General features: G+C 36.4%; 3 protein-coding genes across 4 annotated transcripts; 2 read left to right on the forward strand and 1 right to left on the reverse strand.

Annotated features, from left to right (window-relative positions):
• The first annotated feature begins 4,577 nt into the window (after nt 1-4,577).
• LOC125189141 (ras-related protein RABE1c-like) lies at nt 4,578-7,419 on the forward strand. The gene is made up of 8 exons (XM_048086377.1): nt 4,578-4,742; nt 5,339-5,411; nt 5,488-5,588; nt 5,967-6,032; nt 6,494-6,591; nt 6,847-6,909; nt 6,984-7,076; nt 7,170-7,419. Exons 1-8 carry the CDS (start codon nt 4,670-4,672, stop codon nt 7,251-7,253), a joined length of 651 nt encoding a protein of 216 aa, XP_047942334.1. The 5' UTR covers nt 4,578-4,669; the 3' UTR covers nt 7,254-7,419.
• A 160-nt stretch (nt 7,420-7,579) lies between these two features.
• LOC125187227 (methyl-CpG-binding domain-containing protein 7-like) lies at nt 7,580-9,449 on the forward strand. The gene is made up of 6 exons (XM_048083778.1): nt 7,580-7,753; nt 7,920-7,964; nt 8,288-8,413; nt 8,602-8,760; nt 8,838-9,067; nt 9,223-9,449. Exons 1-5 carry the CDS (start codon nt 7,634-7,636, stop codon nt 9,063-9,065), a joined length of 678 nt encoding a protein of 225 aa, XP_047939735.1. The 5' UTR covers nt 7,580-7,633; the 3' UTR covers nt 9,066-9,067; nt 9,223-9,449.
• A 117-nt stretch (nt 9,450-9,566) lies between these two features.
• Nucleotides 9,567-14,122, reverse strand: LOC125187226 (protein ALP1-like). Of its 2 annotated transcripts, none has more exons than XM_048083776.1 (3): nt 14,031-14,122; nt 12,762-12,915; nt 9,567-10,717 (listed from the first exon to the last, which is right to left on the reverse strand). In XM_048083776.1, the coding sequence occupies exons 2-3, from the start codon at nt 12,889-12,891 to the stop codon at nt 9,684-9,686; spliced, it is 1,164 nt and encodes a 387-aa protein (XP_047939733.1). In that variant the 5' UTR covers nt 12,892-12,915; nt 14,031-14,122; the 3' UTR covers nt 9,567-9,683. The 2 variants fall into 2 exon arrangements, with proteins under 2 accessions (XP_047939733.1, XP_047939734.1); XM_048083777.1 differs by having other exon boundaries at nt 12,762-12,893; nt 14,031-14,092.
• Between the last annotated feature and the right edge of the window lie 3,836 nt (nt 14,123-17,958).

Genomic DNA, 17,958 nt, shown 5'->3' on the forward strand with positions numbered 1-17,958 from the left:
AAAATACTCTAAATGAAACTATAAAAACTACTCCGCCGGCGAATCATCATCCCCCGAAGTCGGCGGTGCACCTATACCAAGTTGAGCTCTCATATACTCAATTCCGGCCATATGGGCTGAAACTTGGCCAGAGTCATTTTTGAAAGGTCCGCCATCGTGGCGACCAGGTACATGGACATTAGGGTGTGCGAGCCCTCGCCCGCCTGGCTTGATTCGCCGCGGCCCCTCCCCCTCCCTCTCCCTCTCCCTCTCCCCCTTGCTCTCGCCGCCTTGGTCCCTTGCGGCCGACGTCGTGCACCGGAAGAAGACCCCCCTGCATCATCGGTTGGCGTGCCTTCACGTGAGGTGTTGCCTTCGCCGCCATCACTAGACGAGTAGTGGCCACGCGCCGTGCGCTTCGTGCGTTTCGAGCCCGACTCGACACCGCCAACCCACCTTTCAAGGTGGTGGACTTGAGACCAAACATCGACAAGCTTGAAATTTTTGCCGACGTCGTCTTTGAAGACCCGCAACGCCGCTCTCAGAATGTCGGCTCCACTGGCTCCGCTCTGATAATTCGCCTCTTCTCCCCCGTATATCGCGCAAAATTTTTTGACATCTCTGTCGCATCGGTCCCAATGACTGCGGAGCATCTTCACGTTGCGGGGAACGGTATTCTTCGGCCTTCGTGCGTTGTAAACTTCGGTGACTTTTAGCCAAAAACACTTGTGGGTTTGTTGATTCCCGACGACAGGATCGTACGAGACGCCGATCCAAGCGTCGTACAGAGCCAACGTCTCGGCTTGGCCGTATGGATGACGGCTGCCGTCTCCCACAGCCTCTCTGCATCCGCTTCCTCCTCTTCCTCCTCGGCATTGACGCCGAGCCGAGGCTGATCCTGCCGGAGCCGGAGCCTCCACCAATTGGCCAGTCGGGCAACCGCTGCGTTCAGGCGCCAAAAAATTCTTCGAATTTGGGATAATCCCGGCGATAGCCCGTACCTCTGGTAGGGGGGGAGGGACGATAGTATGCATCCACATCAAAATGTGGTGTTTGGTACGCCGGTGGGGTGGTCGAGCCTTGGGTGCCCGGCGACGAACCGGGAGTACCCAAACAGTTGTACATGCTCGCCCAATCGTCGAACGAGTTCAAGTCGAACCCGTCGGAACGCTGCCCGGAGCCGCCGCCGCCGCTGGAGTTTCCATCGCCAGACATTTTTTCAACAATTTGAGAGTAGTGTTTGTGTGTAAAATGGAAGAGGAATGGGAGTAGTGTTTGTGTGTAAAGTGAATGGAGTATGGAGTATATTTATAGAAGAATAAAAAAAAATTTAAAAATTTGACCGTTTTGTTCCCAATGGTCATTTGACCGTTTGAAATATTTTTTTTTTAATTAAATTCGAATTTATAAAAAAAAAATTATGACGTCATAATTACGACGCCCACTCGCAGGCCGGCGAGTGGGCGTCACGCAATGCTCCAGCGCGCGCCACGTGGGCGCGTGCGTCGTCTCGCCAGTTCGAGACCGGCCTCGCCGGGTCGCATCGCGCGACGAGATGTCTCGTCTCGTCGAGACGAGACGAGCCTCGCAACGTTGTCTCGATGCTGGCTCGTCTCGTCGAGACGAGACCGAGCCCGCATCGAGTCCGCGTTGCGGATGCTCTAAGTGTTAGTGAACAATAGACGAGACGAGCCAGCATCGAGTCCGCGTTGCGGATGCTCTAAGTGTTAGTGAACAATAGTGCATGATGTTTAATTGTATTGATTAGTTAATTTGTACTCGTCACTTGAATTAAGACTATTTCGTATTGAACGTGATTAATTTGAATACGTCGCCAGTATTTATCTAGTGTAATTTTTCAGTTGAAATGGTGGACTATCGTAAAATAAATAGTACTACTAATTTATCCTTGTACTATCACTAAATTAGGAGTTAATTGGTAATGATCATGTAGAATAATTTAAAATCAATTTAAGTTCGATTTATTCAATTTCCATAGAACTTTTTTTTTTGTTTCTTTAAAAGGTAAAGTTAGTACTGATTAATTCTTTAAGAAGACGGTACTCTTAACTAATTGGAAGTTTGAAACCGTCTAAAAATAGGCTTACTGTTATTGTTATTCTTTTTAGTATGAACTGATATTTCATTTTCTCAGGTAATACCTGATTTTTATTTTATATCATTTTTTATATTTATAAATCACATTTTTGGTATCTGGTACAATTTTCTTTTCAAAATATCCTCTAAACAAATACATTTTTTCATTTATGTTATAAAGGATATTTTAGGTATGCATAAAATTAGTATCAAAAGTGATATATTAATATCTTCTCTCATTCTTCCCACTCTTTATACTATTATTATTAATCAATATTAATATTATTATTTTGATATTATAAATTAATAATTAATTTATTTTTAATATCATTCAAATATAGTTAATTATAATTATAGTTATAATTATATTTAATTATTGTAAAAATATTATTGTTATAATACTAAAAACTAGTAGTAATTAATAAATAATTATAATATAATTATATAAATTATAAATCATATAATAAAAAATTATGTAATAATAATTGTGAATTGTATTCATAATGATATAAAAAGTTGAATATTTTTAGTTAGGTTTTCAATCTTAAAGTGAGTATAAAGTAAATTAATAAAAAAATATTCAATTGATTTAATTATTTTAAATAATTAATTAGTTAGACATTTTGTTCTTGATTTATATTATGAATGCAATTGATGTATGAATAAAAAATTAAAAGTAAAGAAGAAAAAGAAGATAAAAGAAAAAGGAAAGAAGAAGATATATAAACTAAGGAGAAAAAAGAGAGAGAAAAGAAAGATAAAAAATACTAAAAAAAAGAATAAAATGAAGAAGAAATTAAAAAAGAAATAAGAAAGGAAGAAAAAATAATCACATATTTAGTATTATTTAATTGAAATTTTCAAAAATATCCTCCATAACAAAAAAAAAATAACATATTTGATACTTGGGGTTATTTTTGTCACAAGGTACCAAAAACGATATAAAATAAAGATCAGATACCATTTACGTGCGAAAGTGAAAGATCAATTACCATTTATATAGTTTACTCTTCTTCTTAAAATCTCTCATTGTAAATAATTACGTACTACTATTATCCACCTCTCATTGAAAACAATTACGTATTCTTATCCATTCATTTGTATCTTATTCTATTTCAATTTGTCTTAATAAGTTTAACTGACGGAAATACTTTCTCCACAGAAGCTGTTATCGGAAGGAATAGTGGATAAAAATATTCTACTCCTTGGTTATGGAGTACTACTAGTACTATATTAGATTAAACTTTGCTTTTTTCGTTTTGCTTACTCATGGATTGTGATCGATTTTACGTACTATTCTGCTTCTTTTGTGTCGGCTATGAATACTTAAATTTTTTTATGTATCTACAAACATTTGATTATACTATATCTCAACATTATTAATGTCTGTCTATATTTTTAGTACTTGTTTGGTAGTCTAAATAAGGCCAAGATATATGAGTTATAAGGGTTATTTGGTTGTTTGGTAGATAAAATAAGGTTCACATTAGACTATTAAGGCCCATCTCGCCCCGCTGAAGTCCGAAGCAAATTAGTTCAAAATGGTAGATTATTTAACAGACCAAAATACACGTAAAACTAGTATGAACGTCATGCAAGTATCACTAAGGAATTATGGATGTGATAATAAGGCTAGGTTGGGTTGTGTATGTGAATAGAGAAATAATCATTTTACTTTAAGATTGAATTAATGAAAAGTCATGTAAGTTGGACATCAAAATTACAAAACTAGCAAGATGCTCATGAAACATCTATCTCGCTTATAGTCGACACACAAATTGAAATGTGTTCTCCAATAATGAAATACAATGTCAGACTCAGTTGTCACCTAACTAATAACTCTAGTAACATCTCAATTACTGGCGGATTCTGGATCCGCCACTGATCTCGACCAATCTTCTTCCTCATTCATGCTATGCTGCTGAATTCCCGAGACTTTACACATCACTGCGCCATGCTAAAATGCACCGTGACTAAATGAAGACAACCACACACCCACACTTCAGGGCCGAATCAAGCTACGTGACCAGGCGGGGGGTGACCTGGTGGAGGCAGGAGGGTATTGCCTATGGGTTCACACATAAAATTTCCATGTTCATCCCCTCCATTTGCATTCAATGTCGCCCCAAAGATCAATAAAATAGTCGAAGCGTAGCAGAATAAAACTAGTGATGAACTTATTATTTTTGTACTAGTGTGCATCGTGACCATATTTTATAGTGTGCACCGGTCACCATAACATTAAATTGGGATTTTTTTTCTAAACGCGCGATATACTACTACTTATCATGTTATTTGTGTGTATTGCCCCCCGCAAGTAACATTGTTAACATTTTCTTAATTAAAAACGAATTTAAACATTTAATTTAATTTAATTTAATTTTGACTCCAAGTTAATTGTGACGTTGTTTGCTAGCATGCGCGTGGGGCAACAGATCTCCAAAGGTGCGTACAATAGCGTGTCCGTCTCCCTCTCTATCTCGAAATAGAATTGTGATCATTTTGATTTTTATGCAGAGCGGTTTGCGAATTCGCACTGACAAAAAAGGAAAGAACATCCAACGACGCCGTATTGTCAAGGTAGCGAGGTTTAATGGCCGCACCACCGGCAAGGGCGCGAGCAGATTACGACTGTCTTATCAAGCTTCTCCTCATCGGCGACAGCGGTTGGTCGTCATTCCATTTCCATTCTTACATTTTTATTGTATATCTCGATATCACATTCAAATTCCAATCCGTGATTTTGATTGATCCTTGTTTGCATTAAAAACTTTATTTTTCTTCGGATCTATAACTCAATATACGTATGCCTTCAAATTTATTCGCTTTATGACGCATTGATTCTTAAATAGGGCGCTGGACAATTTCGAATGGGTGGGAAATTTTGTGGATTGCATGACGAGTAGTTATAACGTAGAAGAATTTGTGGTGGTGATTTATCTGTATAATTCAATACGTTGCCTCTGCAAACTGTTCCTTGTTATCGGAGTTGGTTCTTGAGTCGCTCATGGAGCAATCCAAATTGTAATCCTGCTTTCAATTTCTTACTTTCTTTTGAAAGTAGTAGCATCTATGGTATCACACATGTGATTTCCTTAGCCATTCTCTGGATTGCATCTTGTTTAGTTTGTGGAGTTGGGAATCTCAAACTCTCAATTTCTGCTGATTTCTCAAGTCAGAGCTGCTTAGTCACTATAGAATGCAGGTCTGAGGTGTATTTCCTTTGCTATCTTTACTTAGCCTTTTGTCTTCTGTCCTTCAGGTGTAGGTAAGAGTTGTCTTCTTTTGCGATTTTCTGATGGTTCCTTCACAACTAGTTTCATTACCACCATTGGGTAAGCTTTCTATTTTCATAGAGAACTGTAAAATGCATTGTACGGGTACTGAATGTGTGTATAATTTACTCCATAGAATTGATTTTAAGATAAGAACTGTTGAACTTGATGGCAAACGAATCAAGCTCCAAATTTGGGATACAGCTGGTCAAGAACGATTCAGAACAATCACTACAGGTAGGTTCCAATTGCCTTCTGTGACCTAGAAGTTTTCTAAAGCTGTTGTTTTATGTGTTCCTAGATGGTTATGGAGAAAAAGCTTAAAGCATTGGCTCAATTTCATATTGTTTGTTTGACTGTTTCTCTACTCATTCATTTTTTTCTTTTTGATACAAACCTTGATGAATTAATATTTCCATGGCCTTTCATCAGTTCATTAATTTCCTACCAGGCTCTCCAGTTCTTAAAGAATCAATTGCACTTGTCTTGGTTTACTCTTTTCTTTTGTACCAGCACCTTAGGAATGCTTTACTATTTCTATATTCGTGAATCACACACAAACCATGCAAAACATATATTTGTTCTGTTCTTCTCACACAAAAATATTCTCACCAGCTTACTACCGTGGAGCAATGGGCATATTGCTTGTCTATGATGTCACTGATGAGGCGTCCTTTAACAGTAAGGTTTCTTCCCCTATATTTGTTGATCAAATTGCCTGGCATGTATTTCCTTCTCTCTGCAGCTTTAGTCTAGTGCACACCCATCCCTCCTGTTTCTTTCATGCCATGCAGCCATAATTTGAATAAAACTTGTTAAATACTTGTGTTGGTTCCCTGCTTAAAAAATTATTCTTACATGTTCTGTATTTTTCCAATTATATCCTGATCAATTGTGATTGTGAACTCTCTCAGATATCTTTTTATTATTCGTCTTCACATCACAGACTTTGGGTTCTATTCACCCTTGAAAAGAGAAAAGCAGAACATATTAATAACATAAATACAGTCCTGGAGAATTAAGAGCTAGAAGTTTACTGTCTTATTATTTTTGACAGTGATAATTCAACCTTTTTTTTTTTTGAAGAGTATGCCACTGGTTGCTTAAATCACTGATCATAGTCATACATGATTTTTATCCAGACATTAGGAACTGGATCAGAAACATTGAACAGCATGCTTCTGACAATGTCAACAAGGTATTGGTAGGAAACAAAGCAGACATGGATGAAAGCAAGAGGGTATTTTTCTTGTCTTAACTTTGTTTTAGTAAATTTTTTAGATAGTTATGTGCTGCTTGTGCTATTTTTTAGCTTGTCATCTCACCGACATAGTAGAAACAATTTTTTAGCTCACCAATTTTAAATCTAAAAGGAAACTTCCAAATTTAAGGTTAAAAGAAATGCACAAAATCGACAGATGCCGGTCTTGCCTTACCTTTTTCTTTTTCTTATCTTTACTTCTGTAATAAATTTCATTTGTTTACTGGTGTTTAGGCTGTTCCTACCTCCAAGGGTCAAGCCCTGGCAGATGAGTATGGGATAAAATTCTTTGAAACTGTGAGTACTCAGAGAATTTTCCATAAAGCACACTGTTAATGTATGTGCAATTCAAAGTGCATATCTTTCTGCAGAGCGCTAAAACCAATCATAATGTGGAAGAAGTTTTCTTCTCTATAGCGAGGGACATAAAGCAAAGGCTTTCAGAGACGGAGAACAAATCAGAGGTAAACATGGAGATTTTATTTGGCATGATTTTAAGATGCGACTCCTTTAGTCAGGTCCCTTGTTGATGAAGTGCATTTGTCTTGTCTCAATAGCAACCGTCTACAATCAAGATGAATCATGCGGATGGAGCTGGTGGAGGTGGGCAAGCTGCACCCAAGTCAGCTTGCTGTGGTTGAATGCATGCAAGGTACAAAGGCTGAGGGCAGTTAAGTAGGTGCTACATCATGGACCTGTTGTGGTGAAATGCATCAGTCATCCTCAGCGATTTTTCTGTTTCGGTTATTCATTGTTATTAGGGTTGTTTCATTGGAAGAGGTTAAATTGAGTTTTGCTCCTAGATTTATGAAAAAACGGAGGGATAGCAAAATCCGAAATGATATGACTAGTTATATGTAGTACTATAAAATGTAGGAGTGAAATAAATTAGTGGTAAGTTGGATTGGATTCATTTGATTAACTAATTACTCGAAAAACGAGAAAAGGAAACGTGCACAAAAGTCCGACAATAAAACACATAGATTCAGATAGCGACACATCACACTCAACTCAAGTGTGTATGATGGAGCGTCGGCAGCACCGCTCATCGTCAAGCTCAATGCTGGTGCCGTACGCCCTCCGCCCGCGCGCGGTGGTTCCGGCCAGCGCCTCAGCCAGAATCCTCCGCGCCTATGAAACTGTATTCGTCAAATTTAATTGGTTCCACATTATTGTAGTATTTGTGAATTGTGAAAGTGAAAAGCAGATGGAAAATCATTTCCCCCAATCTTGATCCTGCTTTCATCATTTGCTGTTTGTTGTAAGTGATTCATGTTTTTACTCGTTATAATTTATTTTGTGTGCAGCATCGTGGATATCGATATCGGAGGATGATGGTTTCTGGAGGAAAGGTAAATGTATTATTCTAAATCCCAAACTTCTTAATCTTGTTTAAATTATATCACAAGCTAAATCTTCATTACATAATCTGGACTTCCAAGGTTTATGAATCTTATTACTTGAATCATTTTGTTTATGTCCCCACATACACAAGCTACTACTTAAACTTGATGTTTAACATACTTTTGCCTAGATAAAATTACATTGTAGAGAGTATGCAAAATGGTTACTTTTTTTATGATGCTGAAAATATGAAAATAAAAATTGTTAGATTGTATGCTTATGAGCTGATTAAGTATTATAATTCCTAGTTTTGATGAAAATGCTGTTACAGTTGTTGAGAGTGGATAATGAAGGATGCAGGAATCATTTGGCTGTTGTAAGGGAAGCCCCCAATATTGTTCCAGATGGTTGGATTGTGGAGGAGGTACGTCGTAAGTATGTGAAGTCCACCGACAAGGTAATGTCATGCTCATAACCATGTATACGAAATCCTATACCAAAAATAATAGTCATAATTTTAGTTCAGAAACATAGTACATTTTTATTAGGTATTGATGTGTTAGGCATTTGCCTTCGGTCGAGTAACACATGGAGTACTTTGCTTGTATCGTTACGACTGATGTCTTAATGCCATTTGTCGCACAGTATTACTGCGAACCTGAGACTGGACTCAAGTTTCGCTCCCTGATTGCCATTGAGAGGTACCTGGCAGGATTGGACGAAGACGCCCCATTATCCAGGACTTTAGAAGGAATTATGGAAAATAAACCTCTTGCACGGGCTTTTAAACTGGAAAATCACAAGGTAAGCTCATTTCATTGTTTTGAGATGATTTTCCATAGTTGAACAAATCTAATTAATACTTGTACTGGCCTTCTTAGAGCTCAACTCGAGGGAAGAAAGATACATCGCGCAAAAAATTGCAAGCCTCATCTTTTATCGAGCCACCAGTAAAAGTGACTTGGGTTATTGCCAGTCCACAAGGGGATTCATGGAATCCTTTCATCTCCAAGTCATTGGTCCCTGATGCTGTTAAGCAACAATGGACAAACCGATTCATGCTCTTCATGACGGATGGAACCAGCAATTTTCAGAACTTCCAGGCGTAGAGGTATTAATCAACCAACCTTCTTTATTTTCTTGCTAGGTAAAACCAAGAAGAATGTGGTTATGAAAACTTACTTAGTACCACTATAGAACAGCCTTGATGACTTTAAAAGGATATAATCTGGTTAGCTAACTTAAATTTGTGTCTTAATTGTGCAGTTGGAGATTACCCCTTCCGTCGAGGATTAGGAGATGTTAGGACACTGGTTCTTCAGTTTATATGTACTGTAACTGCTGCTGCTGTTGTTGTACATCTTTATTGTTGTTAGTGTACATTCCTAAGACTTGCTAGTTATGTCATGTATATATTCTTCTTCCTAGTTGATGTAACAATGTGTATTATCAAAACGTTGCAGCAATATATGATCAACTATTTTCTATTTTCATCAGCATTGCTCACAAACAAAATATTAAAAATTGAAGTCATTGAAAAAATACTTGTCTTGTAGACTAGTTGGAATTGATCCACTCGGTATTCAACAGCTTTATAAAAAAAATACTAATATTGAATCTCTAAATAACCCCTGGGGCCCACCCAACCCAACCCCTTCTACCTATTAGTATATTGGACTTGAAGGAAAACAAGTTTGCCTATAAGCACAAGCAAGATTTTGCTTCACTCATCTACCAGAAAAATACATAGACAGTCTGTCCCTCAAAATTGATCCTGCTTTGTTGACAGGTTCACAAATCTCTTGCCTGTATCCTTGATCATGGACGAGAGACGACAGCAAGTCATCAGAAATGCTGTCCTCCATGTCTATGATGATGTTGTGGAGAATGCAGCATACTAGGATAAACCGAGGCAGCTTATGCCGGTCCGGTCTCCACATTTCGCCATGAATTATCCTCCACACCCCCTTCAACCTCGCAAACGCCCTATCTGCAACAGATTGAGTTGCGAGGAGCCTCTTATTGAAATCTGCTTCAGCTTTTGAGAGTTCTTTCCCTTGATATGGAGTCACAAGCCAAGGCAGCAATGGAAACCCATAATCGCCAATAATGTATTCTGTTAACTCTGTTTTTCCTGATAAATGGCTCGCCTTCCCGTTCAGCTTCTCCCCTTTCTGGCATTGTTTGAAGAAACTTGAGCTCTGGAGCACGGAGGAGTCAGTCATCTTCCCCGGCCACCCGGTGACTATGTTACGGAACCTCAGATCAGGGTCCACAATTGCTTGCAGGATCATGCTGTGGTTCTGCTTGTGATCAAGCCAAGTGTCAGCTTCCTGATCAGATGAGGTCAATAGCATGGTTATATGAGTGGTGTCGATCGCGCCACAGCAATTCGGAAGGCCTCGGATTTTCTCAAACTTCTGTTTTATTTGTGTCATTTCCAATTCTGTTGAAGGCCACTGGAGGTGGTGAAGACCCTTTTCCTCAATGGCCTCCACGAAGCGCCATGTCAACTGAGAGACAGTCGAGTGGTGTGCCCCGAATGACTCCCCAATTGAAATCAACGAGTTGCCAGACCCAAGTCTTACTAGTGCTAAGGCTACCTGGTCGTTTAACGTCATTGGCTTACCATTTGCGAATGAAAAATGTGTCTTAGCCATCATACGCTCTTTTACTAGGCAACATATATAGTCGAAAGTTATTCTAGACACCTTGAAAGTAGATTTGAAGCTGTCTAATATCAGTGAAGACGATGGACTACCTGCAGATTGACAGAGAAACATCAATCGCTGAAGATATATTTAAGAGCGCAAAGCATGAAGTTTTCGAGAAGTCAGGATAACTCAACTAAGTTGATATGCTTAGATCTGAGTGTCATTACTGCTAAATGATGGAAAAAACCTCGAATAATATGACAAACTTGCTAGGACCTTATAATGCTCAATTACCCTGTAAAGTCAGTATATAGGGGCACAAGCACACGCAGCAATAAGAGTGAATATATAAGAACTCAGAAAGTTTGATTTCCTGCACAGATTCGATTTATTTGTATATACTACAGCAGACAATATATCACTTCAAATCACCCTTATGATTCAGTCCTTCAATTTCAAAGATGACCCCAGAGACCGAGAAGCTGATATAACAGTCTTGACAGTATATCCCTTACTGGATAATCATTCTAATTAACGTTTCCAGTTATCTAGATTGCAATTAGACTGGTGCCAGTCAGTCAAGAATTTAAAACACATTGTTCCATTCATCTCTAGCAGATGTCGACTTTTACCCATCTAACCCTAAGTGAAGCGTAGAGAACAGATACTTGAATAGGTCCTCTGACATGACATCCATCTAACGATTATTACTCAATAGTTTTTTATCTAGCCTTCAAATGGAAAAAATTTGGATAAAACTCTTCTTTGAGTACATAAAGATCTAAAACTATGATATGGCAATATTATTGTTACATTCATAATCTGCCAATATGTATTGTCATTCTCCATCTGGTACTAGTACTTCCTAAGTGGACATGCAAACAATGCTACATCATGCAGAGTTAAAACTCACTTGAAATACAGAACATGATTTTCTGCATCTTAAAGGGACGATTTTCACAAAGGTCAAACTCTATTTCATAATAATGCTCACCAATACATGTGCAGATGTGTTCAAATAAGATCACTTGAAAATGACAGATATATTAATTTCAATTACTGCATGAATAGGAAAATTAATCTCTCTTTAATTAGTGCTGCATATTCTACTCCTCACATGCCAATATTAGAGCAGCTTGTACACTGGCCAAAGTGAAGACTGCTGTTTTGTTGATGCCAATAGCATCATTCAAAACCTCATAAAGGACCCGAACGTCAAAGATGAAAGCTCTCATTGCCACCTGGTTAGCTTATCATAGCTCCTACCAATACCATTACAGTTACTTCAACAGGTCAGCATCCCCTCAACTTATAATACTACTACTACCAGATATGGCTAAAGAGTTATATAGCTATATGTAACTTTAGCTGACACTGCTTGTGAATTAGAATTGTAGTTTTTCCAGAATTTTTAACTCTGAATGACCAAGTAAGTTTTAAATTTAATGCATAGTATATGTAAGAAAAATGGCCACTTAACACAAGGATTTCTATAAGTAATATGTTTCGTTTCATAGGAAGAGAATGGGATTCTTTCAAGAAATGGATTCCAGTTATATCCATATTATGCACATAGGTTCGACACTTTATGTAAAGAAAATGTAGAAGAATGCAATGATTATGATGGCAATGGAGAGATGAAAACACTGTGCTTCTCTAAGTTGCAGTCAGTCTGATAAAATCTTCTATTCTCCGTCAAATCAAATTATGAAAGGGGGAGAAAGGAGGAATTTTTGTTGAACCCCTAGCACCGGACTGAACGAAAAAAAAATGAACAGTGTCCTTATTTCATGTTTAAGATCATTGGGTGATCACAGAAGAACAGATCATACAGCAATCTTTTCCAAGACATTCAAGAAAAAGGTCACGTCCGAGATTTCAGTAAGGAAACATTGCATTGTCTACTTTCATTGAGTACAATCAGTAACAGAGAGAAAATCAGCATCCAAAATTGAGATGAGACATACTTGTGTATGTGTGCATGTGGCCACATGCAGAACAAATAAATCATATAATGATGATAAGAAAATCTAATTACCAAAAAGAAACTGGCATTACAAGTTACAACATAATTCCATATAGTATACCAAGACAGATTTTTAACTGTAATATGTAAGCAACTGCAAAGAAATTGAAAATTTGGAAAATTACCAGCAATTGTCTTTGACAAAACACCCCACCACTTTGTACAGCCCTCCTCCGAAGACCCCAAGATCAAAGCGTTTTCTTCAGCTTTCTTCTCTATTTTCCTTTTCTTTTTATTCCCTCCCACCGGCCCCATCACTGTAAATTGACGCCCCACTAACTGGTCAAATCAAAAGAACTAGTTACTTGTTATAGTTAACATACAACTCATATCATATCTAATAAAGAAAAACTGAATGTTATCTCCAGATTATATATACATGTAAACTGTGAATGGGTTTGCATGCACAGGTGATCAGCCATACAAGTCAACAGGCGTACATTTTGCTTTGTTCGCCTCAAAGGTTGCGTATCATGATATCATCTAGTAACTGAATAGGTTGAGTTGGAGACACTGAGTCTTCATAGCAAAGCTATGAGAACAGACAGTGACAGACCACATTTGAAAAAGAGATAGATAGCTGGCATAATGGATATGCTTGATACACAGCTACAAGAAACAGTATCTGATAACTAGAATTTGAATTTGCAACTAACACATTAGTAAACTGGAGAACTGGACAAAAATATCATGAGATCATAAAATAAACTCATACTGTAGTAGATTGCATTAGTGTAACAATCAGAAATATCAATTTCAGACTCAAAGAATGAAAAATTGAGATTCAACACTGCAAAACCGGGATAACAATTTCCAGGGTCAACTAATAAATGAAGACCAATCCACAATTATAAGATAAACCTATACTCATCCAAATAATTACATTTAAAATATGAAAATTAAACAGCTGCAAAACATGACCTTAAGAAATCAACAGCAAGTATGCAAGTCAAGTTTACAACCAATGTAAATTGGCATTCCGAAAATGCAATGCGCTCAAAAAAATCGTTGCTTTTTGGCAAGGCAGGAAGCAAGAAGCAGAAGATCATGAATTACCAAAAATTGCATCTTTCTACGCTACATGACTGCAACCAGACACTCTTCTAATGATAACACCGTAGATAAAACGTAACTCATTTAGTTAAATCTCTGAGCGAGATCAATCTTCAATCAAACACATTTGGCATTCGCAACAGCAGAGACTAAGCAGGAAATTATTGACATTTGATCATTTCATCAGAAGAGAAATAATTGGAAGATTCAGCCAAATTAAGATTTTAGAGTAGCAAAAGTTCAACACTTGGTCACATAGAGAAACGAAGTGAGAAAAACAAAGGCGATATAAGACATGTGTTCAAGTTGAGAACATGAAAGCAGATAAAGGAATTGGGTACCTCCGGATATCGTTTGCAGACGCTTCTGGTTCTCCTAGTGTTGTTGTTGGTTTGGGTCTTCCTTCTTTCGACTGAGTCTTTTTTATGTAAGAATGCCTTTTATATTGGTTTAACAGTTTCAGTTCCACTACTTCATTCACATTTCTTCTTGTTATTTTACTAAAATTATAAAATTCCTTATATTTAATCACAAAGTTTGTAAAATTATTAGTATCAAAATATTAATTTGACTTTTTCCTTATAAAAAAAATGGAAATGTTTGGTTATGTCAATTGACTTTTTGCGGAAAAAACAATATTGTACAGCTGATCATTTGATAATGCGAACACGAGAATTACTGTAACTTAGGCGAATATATTAATTACGCACTACTTTTTAAAGCGAGAATGCGTACACGAGAATCATTGCAATTGAGGAAAATATATTAATTGCGCACTACTTTTTAAAGCGAGTGAAAGTCGTCTCAAATGTACTTGTGAAATTGAACTTATCTATGGCAACGGCTTCAATTTAAAATAACAATTGTCTAAGTAAGTGATAAATACAAATTTTTCATACTTTTAAGACCTAGATTTGGATAATTTTGAATGCTATACATGCAAAAAAGTAGGTTTTGTAAGTGCATAATTTGTAGTACAAATTAATATTTTGACGTTTTTTTTGAGAAATGTCGAAATTGAAAATCGGGGGATTCGGAATATGTCAGTGGTCTGCTGACCCATTATCAGTGGTTGATGAGGTTCTAGCGGCCCGTTGCGTAAAAGATCCTGGGCCAAGACCTCCCGACCAGTGGTCCATCGAGAGTGACACGGAGAACCCCAAGAGCGTTGACTTCATGGAAGTGGTCCACTGAGTTTGTGTGGCGAATGCTTTCAGACCTAATTCACCCACCAAGGCTTACCTTCTCGAGTCATAATTCTCTCTTCAAGATTTACTCGTTTCATTCCATACTTGATCATTCACCATTCATCTTCAGAGATTGGAGCAAGGCAAGAAAGAAGATGAAGATTTTAAGATTCAGTCCTTCGGGTTATATTAATTGATTGTTTAATGTTTACTCTTTTCATTATGGATTTTGTTACCTCGTCTATGGACTATGGATACTAGTAATTTGTACAAATTTTAGGATTGACAATTACTCTTCATATTTATTCAATTTTAATTTTTGATATTCATGACTATTATTTACTTCGTTCAGTTCTATGGGATAATGCTTCTGGTTACTTTACAAACAATGTAAGATAATGACAAACACGGCTTTTGCATGTTTTTAAGGGCTAGATTTGACTCGTTTACATGTCAATCATGCAAATTATATTCTTAAATTGCATATGTTATATATTTGGTATTTTTGAAGTGTTTGTTGATAAATGATAGAAAAGCCAGAAAAATGTGCAAAAGGGCCAAGGTGCAGCAGCCTCAGTTCTAGCCGATTTTCCCAGTACTGTAGAAGTCCAGTCAGTGATTCATTTATACCATTCTCTTTGTTTTCGAAAGAGCTTCGCGTGGATACCTTGCATGATTCAATAAGAGTTATGTGGAGAAAGTTATGACCATTCTACGAACATTGCGCAGTGGATATTCTTTGATAATTCAAGGAATGAAATAAATTGTTGCCCAAATCTCTTCCATTTATTGTAGGGCGCGGAAATTATCAAACCTAAACCTTTTTCCAGCCTATAAATACCTTTAACCTAATTCATAATCTTCATCTCAAAGCCTACAGTCCTCTCATTCTCTATACTTCTTCCATCCCATATTCCACATATTATTCTTCCATCTTCCATTGGAGCGGAGCTCTGCAGATCCAGGCAAGAGAAAATTGAAGACTACATAATTCAACTTTCGGTTTTGTTTTGTTTTACTTCATGTCTAGTACTTTAATTGTTGTTTTTACTAGTCTATGAGTAGAAAAAATCTTTTGTACTCCCTCTGTCCCATTAAAATGAAACGTTTTCCTTTTTTGGTTGTCCCATTAAAAATGAAACATTTCCTAATATGGAAATAACTCTATCTCTACTTTTTCATCTCTCTTACTTTACTCTCTCATCATTAACTCACAAAACAACACTACAAAAATCCCGTGCCGATTTCCAAATGTTTCATTTTAAGTGGGACGGAGGGAGTATAATTTTTGGTAAACATGCTATGATTTTGAGTTATTTATTCAAGTGTTTTTCCTTGTTAGCTCTTGTAATTATTTCAATTTCTCTTGTGCTTATGCATTTGTTTGATTGGTCATCTTATAAATGCATGTGGATTCTACTACAATAATCGGGAAATGGGTAGTTTAATTTGAAAGATGAGAAATTGATGTCTTTGCCAATATAATCGGGAGATTTGAGCCTTTGAATGAAACAAATTTATCTTAGGAGCTTTTATGACTTGTTACCTTAGTTCTAGTAAGGAGACTTCGGTTCTAGGTAGCAACCTGAATCAACTTTTCAATAAAATATTCATTTTTCATTGATCCACGTACACAACCAACCCCCAACTTATTAAGTTTTTACTTCCATCAATGACCCCAACTCAACCCCATTAACTATTTTCTTTTTCATATATTTTTAATCAATATAAATTTTATAATTTATTCAAATATATTAAAAAATCATTAAGATTATATAAATTATTTTATAATTCAAATTTATAATAATTGTATAAATAAATTAAGTGATAAAAAAATAAAAAATTAATTTAGTGCAAAATGTTCGAGATTAAAATGTCAATACATGCGTGATGTAGAATTGCAGACTACAATGCAGATTTGTTATAATTCCAAAACATATACTCCAATAAGTCCAGTAATAAAATAAATCAATAATTGTAAGTATTAAAATACAAGTAAAAAAATTTCAATGTTCAACCAATAAAAAGTAGACATGTGTATATGACCCCTCGTTTTTTCTATGGGGTGGCAGGGTGATACTGAGACCACCCCCATCGGCGACTTTGAGATGGGGGTGGAGCATATAAGACAAAATAGGAAGCAATAAAAATAAAGCAAAAATGAAATTACCCAACCCAACCTCCAATTTCAAGGCTTGTCAGTCGGCCCAACCAAAAGTGGAGGCCAAAGGACACATGTCGATTTTTCATTGGCTCCATGTATTATTTTTACTTTTTTTATTTACTATTAATTATTGATTAATCACTACTTTATTTAATTATGTACATATTATAGAATTGTATTCTATAAATATGAAATCTAAATATTTTAGATAATCACCTTTTGAATATTTTGAACATTGTGAATTTATGAAATTTTTATTACTTTAAGTTATTAATTTTAATTTACTTTTGGTTTGTTTATTTCTATTATCGTATTGTTTTTTTTAATGTGTGTAATTTATTATTATATTGTGCTTTAATTATTTGAATATCTAATATTTTCTGTTTTAAATTTGAATCATGTACTTTTTTATTATAATTTTTAGACATTATTTAATATATTTAAATTAATTATAAATCAAAATATTAATATAAAATATATAAAAAAGAAAATATTGGGTTGGGTTGGACTGGGGTCACTGATGGAAGTAAAAAAGTTGATGGGAGTTGAATTGAGTGAGGGTTGTGTATGTGGAGGATAGATAAATGAATATTTTATTAAAAAGTTGATTGGGGTTGGGTTGGATGAGTGTCACGGATGGAGATAGTCTGAAAATTGAGGGTGGGTTGGATTAACTTCTTTTACAATTAATTTTATTTATAACTATGTTGTCATATATGGGTGACCTTCCTTCCATGGTTACCCATGGAGGTGGTCTTAAAGACTAATTGACAATAATGCTTTCAATGTGTATGTTTCTGTTGCTAAGAGCATCCGCAATGGTGCTTAGGCCAGCAAGAGGCCAGCAATAGGCCAGCCATTCTCTCCCCTACCACGTCAGCCAACACTAAAAAATCCATCTGCCGCCACATCGATTTA

The sequence above is a fragment of the Salvia hispanica genome, chromosome 5, assembly GCF_023119035.1.
Source record: "Salvia hispanica cultivar TCC Black 2014 chromosome 5, UniMelb_Shisp_WGS_1.0, whole genome shotgun sequence".
Lineage (NCBI taxonomy): Eukaryota > Viridiplantae > Streptophyta > Magnoliopsida > Lamiales > Lamiaceae > Salvia > Salvia hispanica.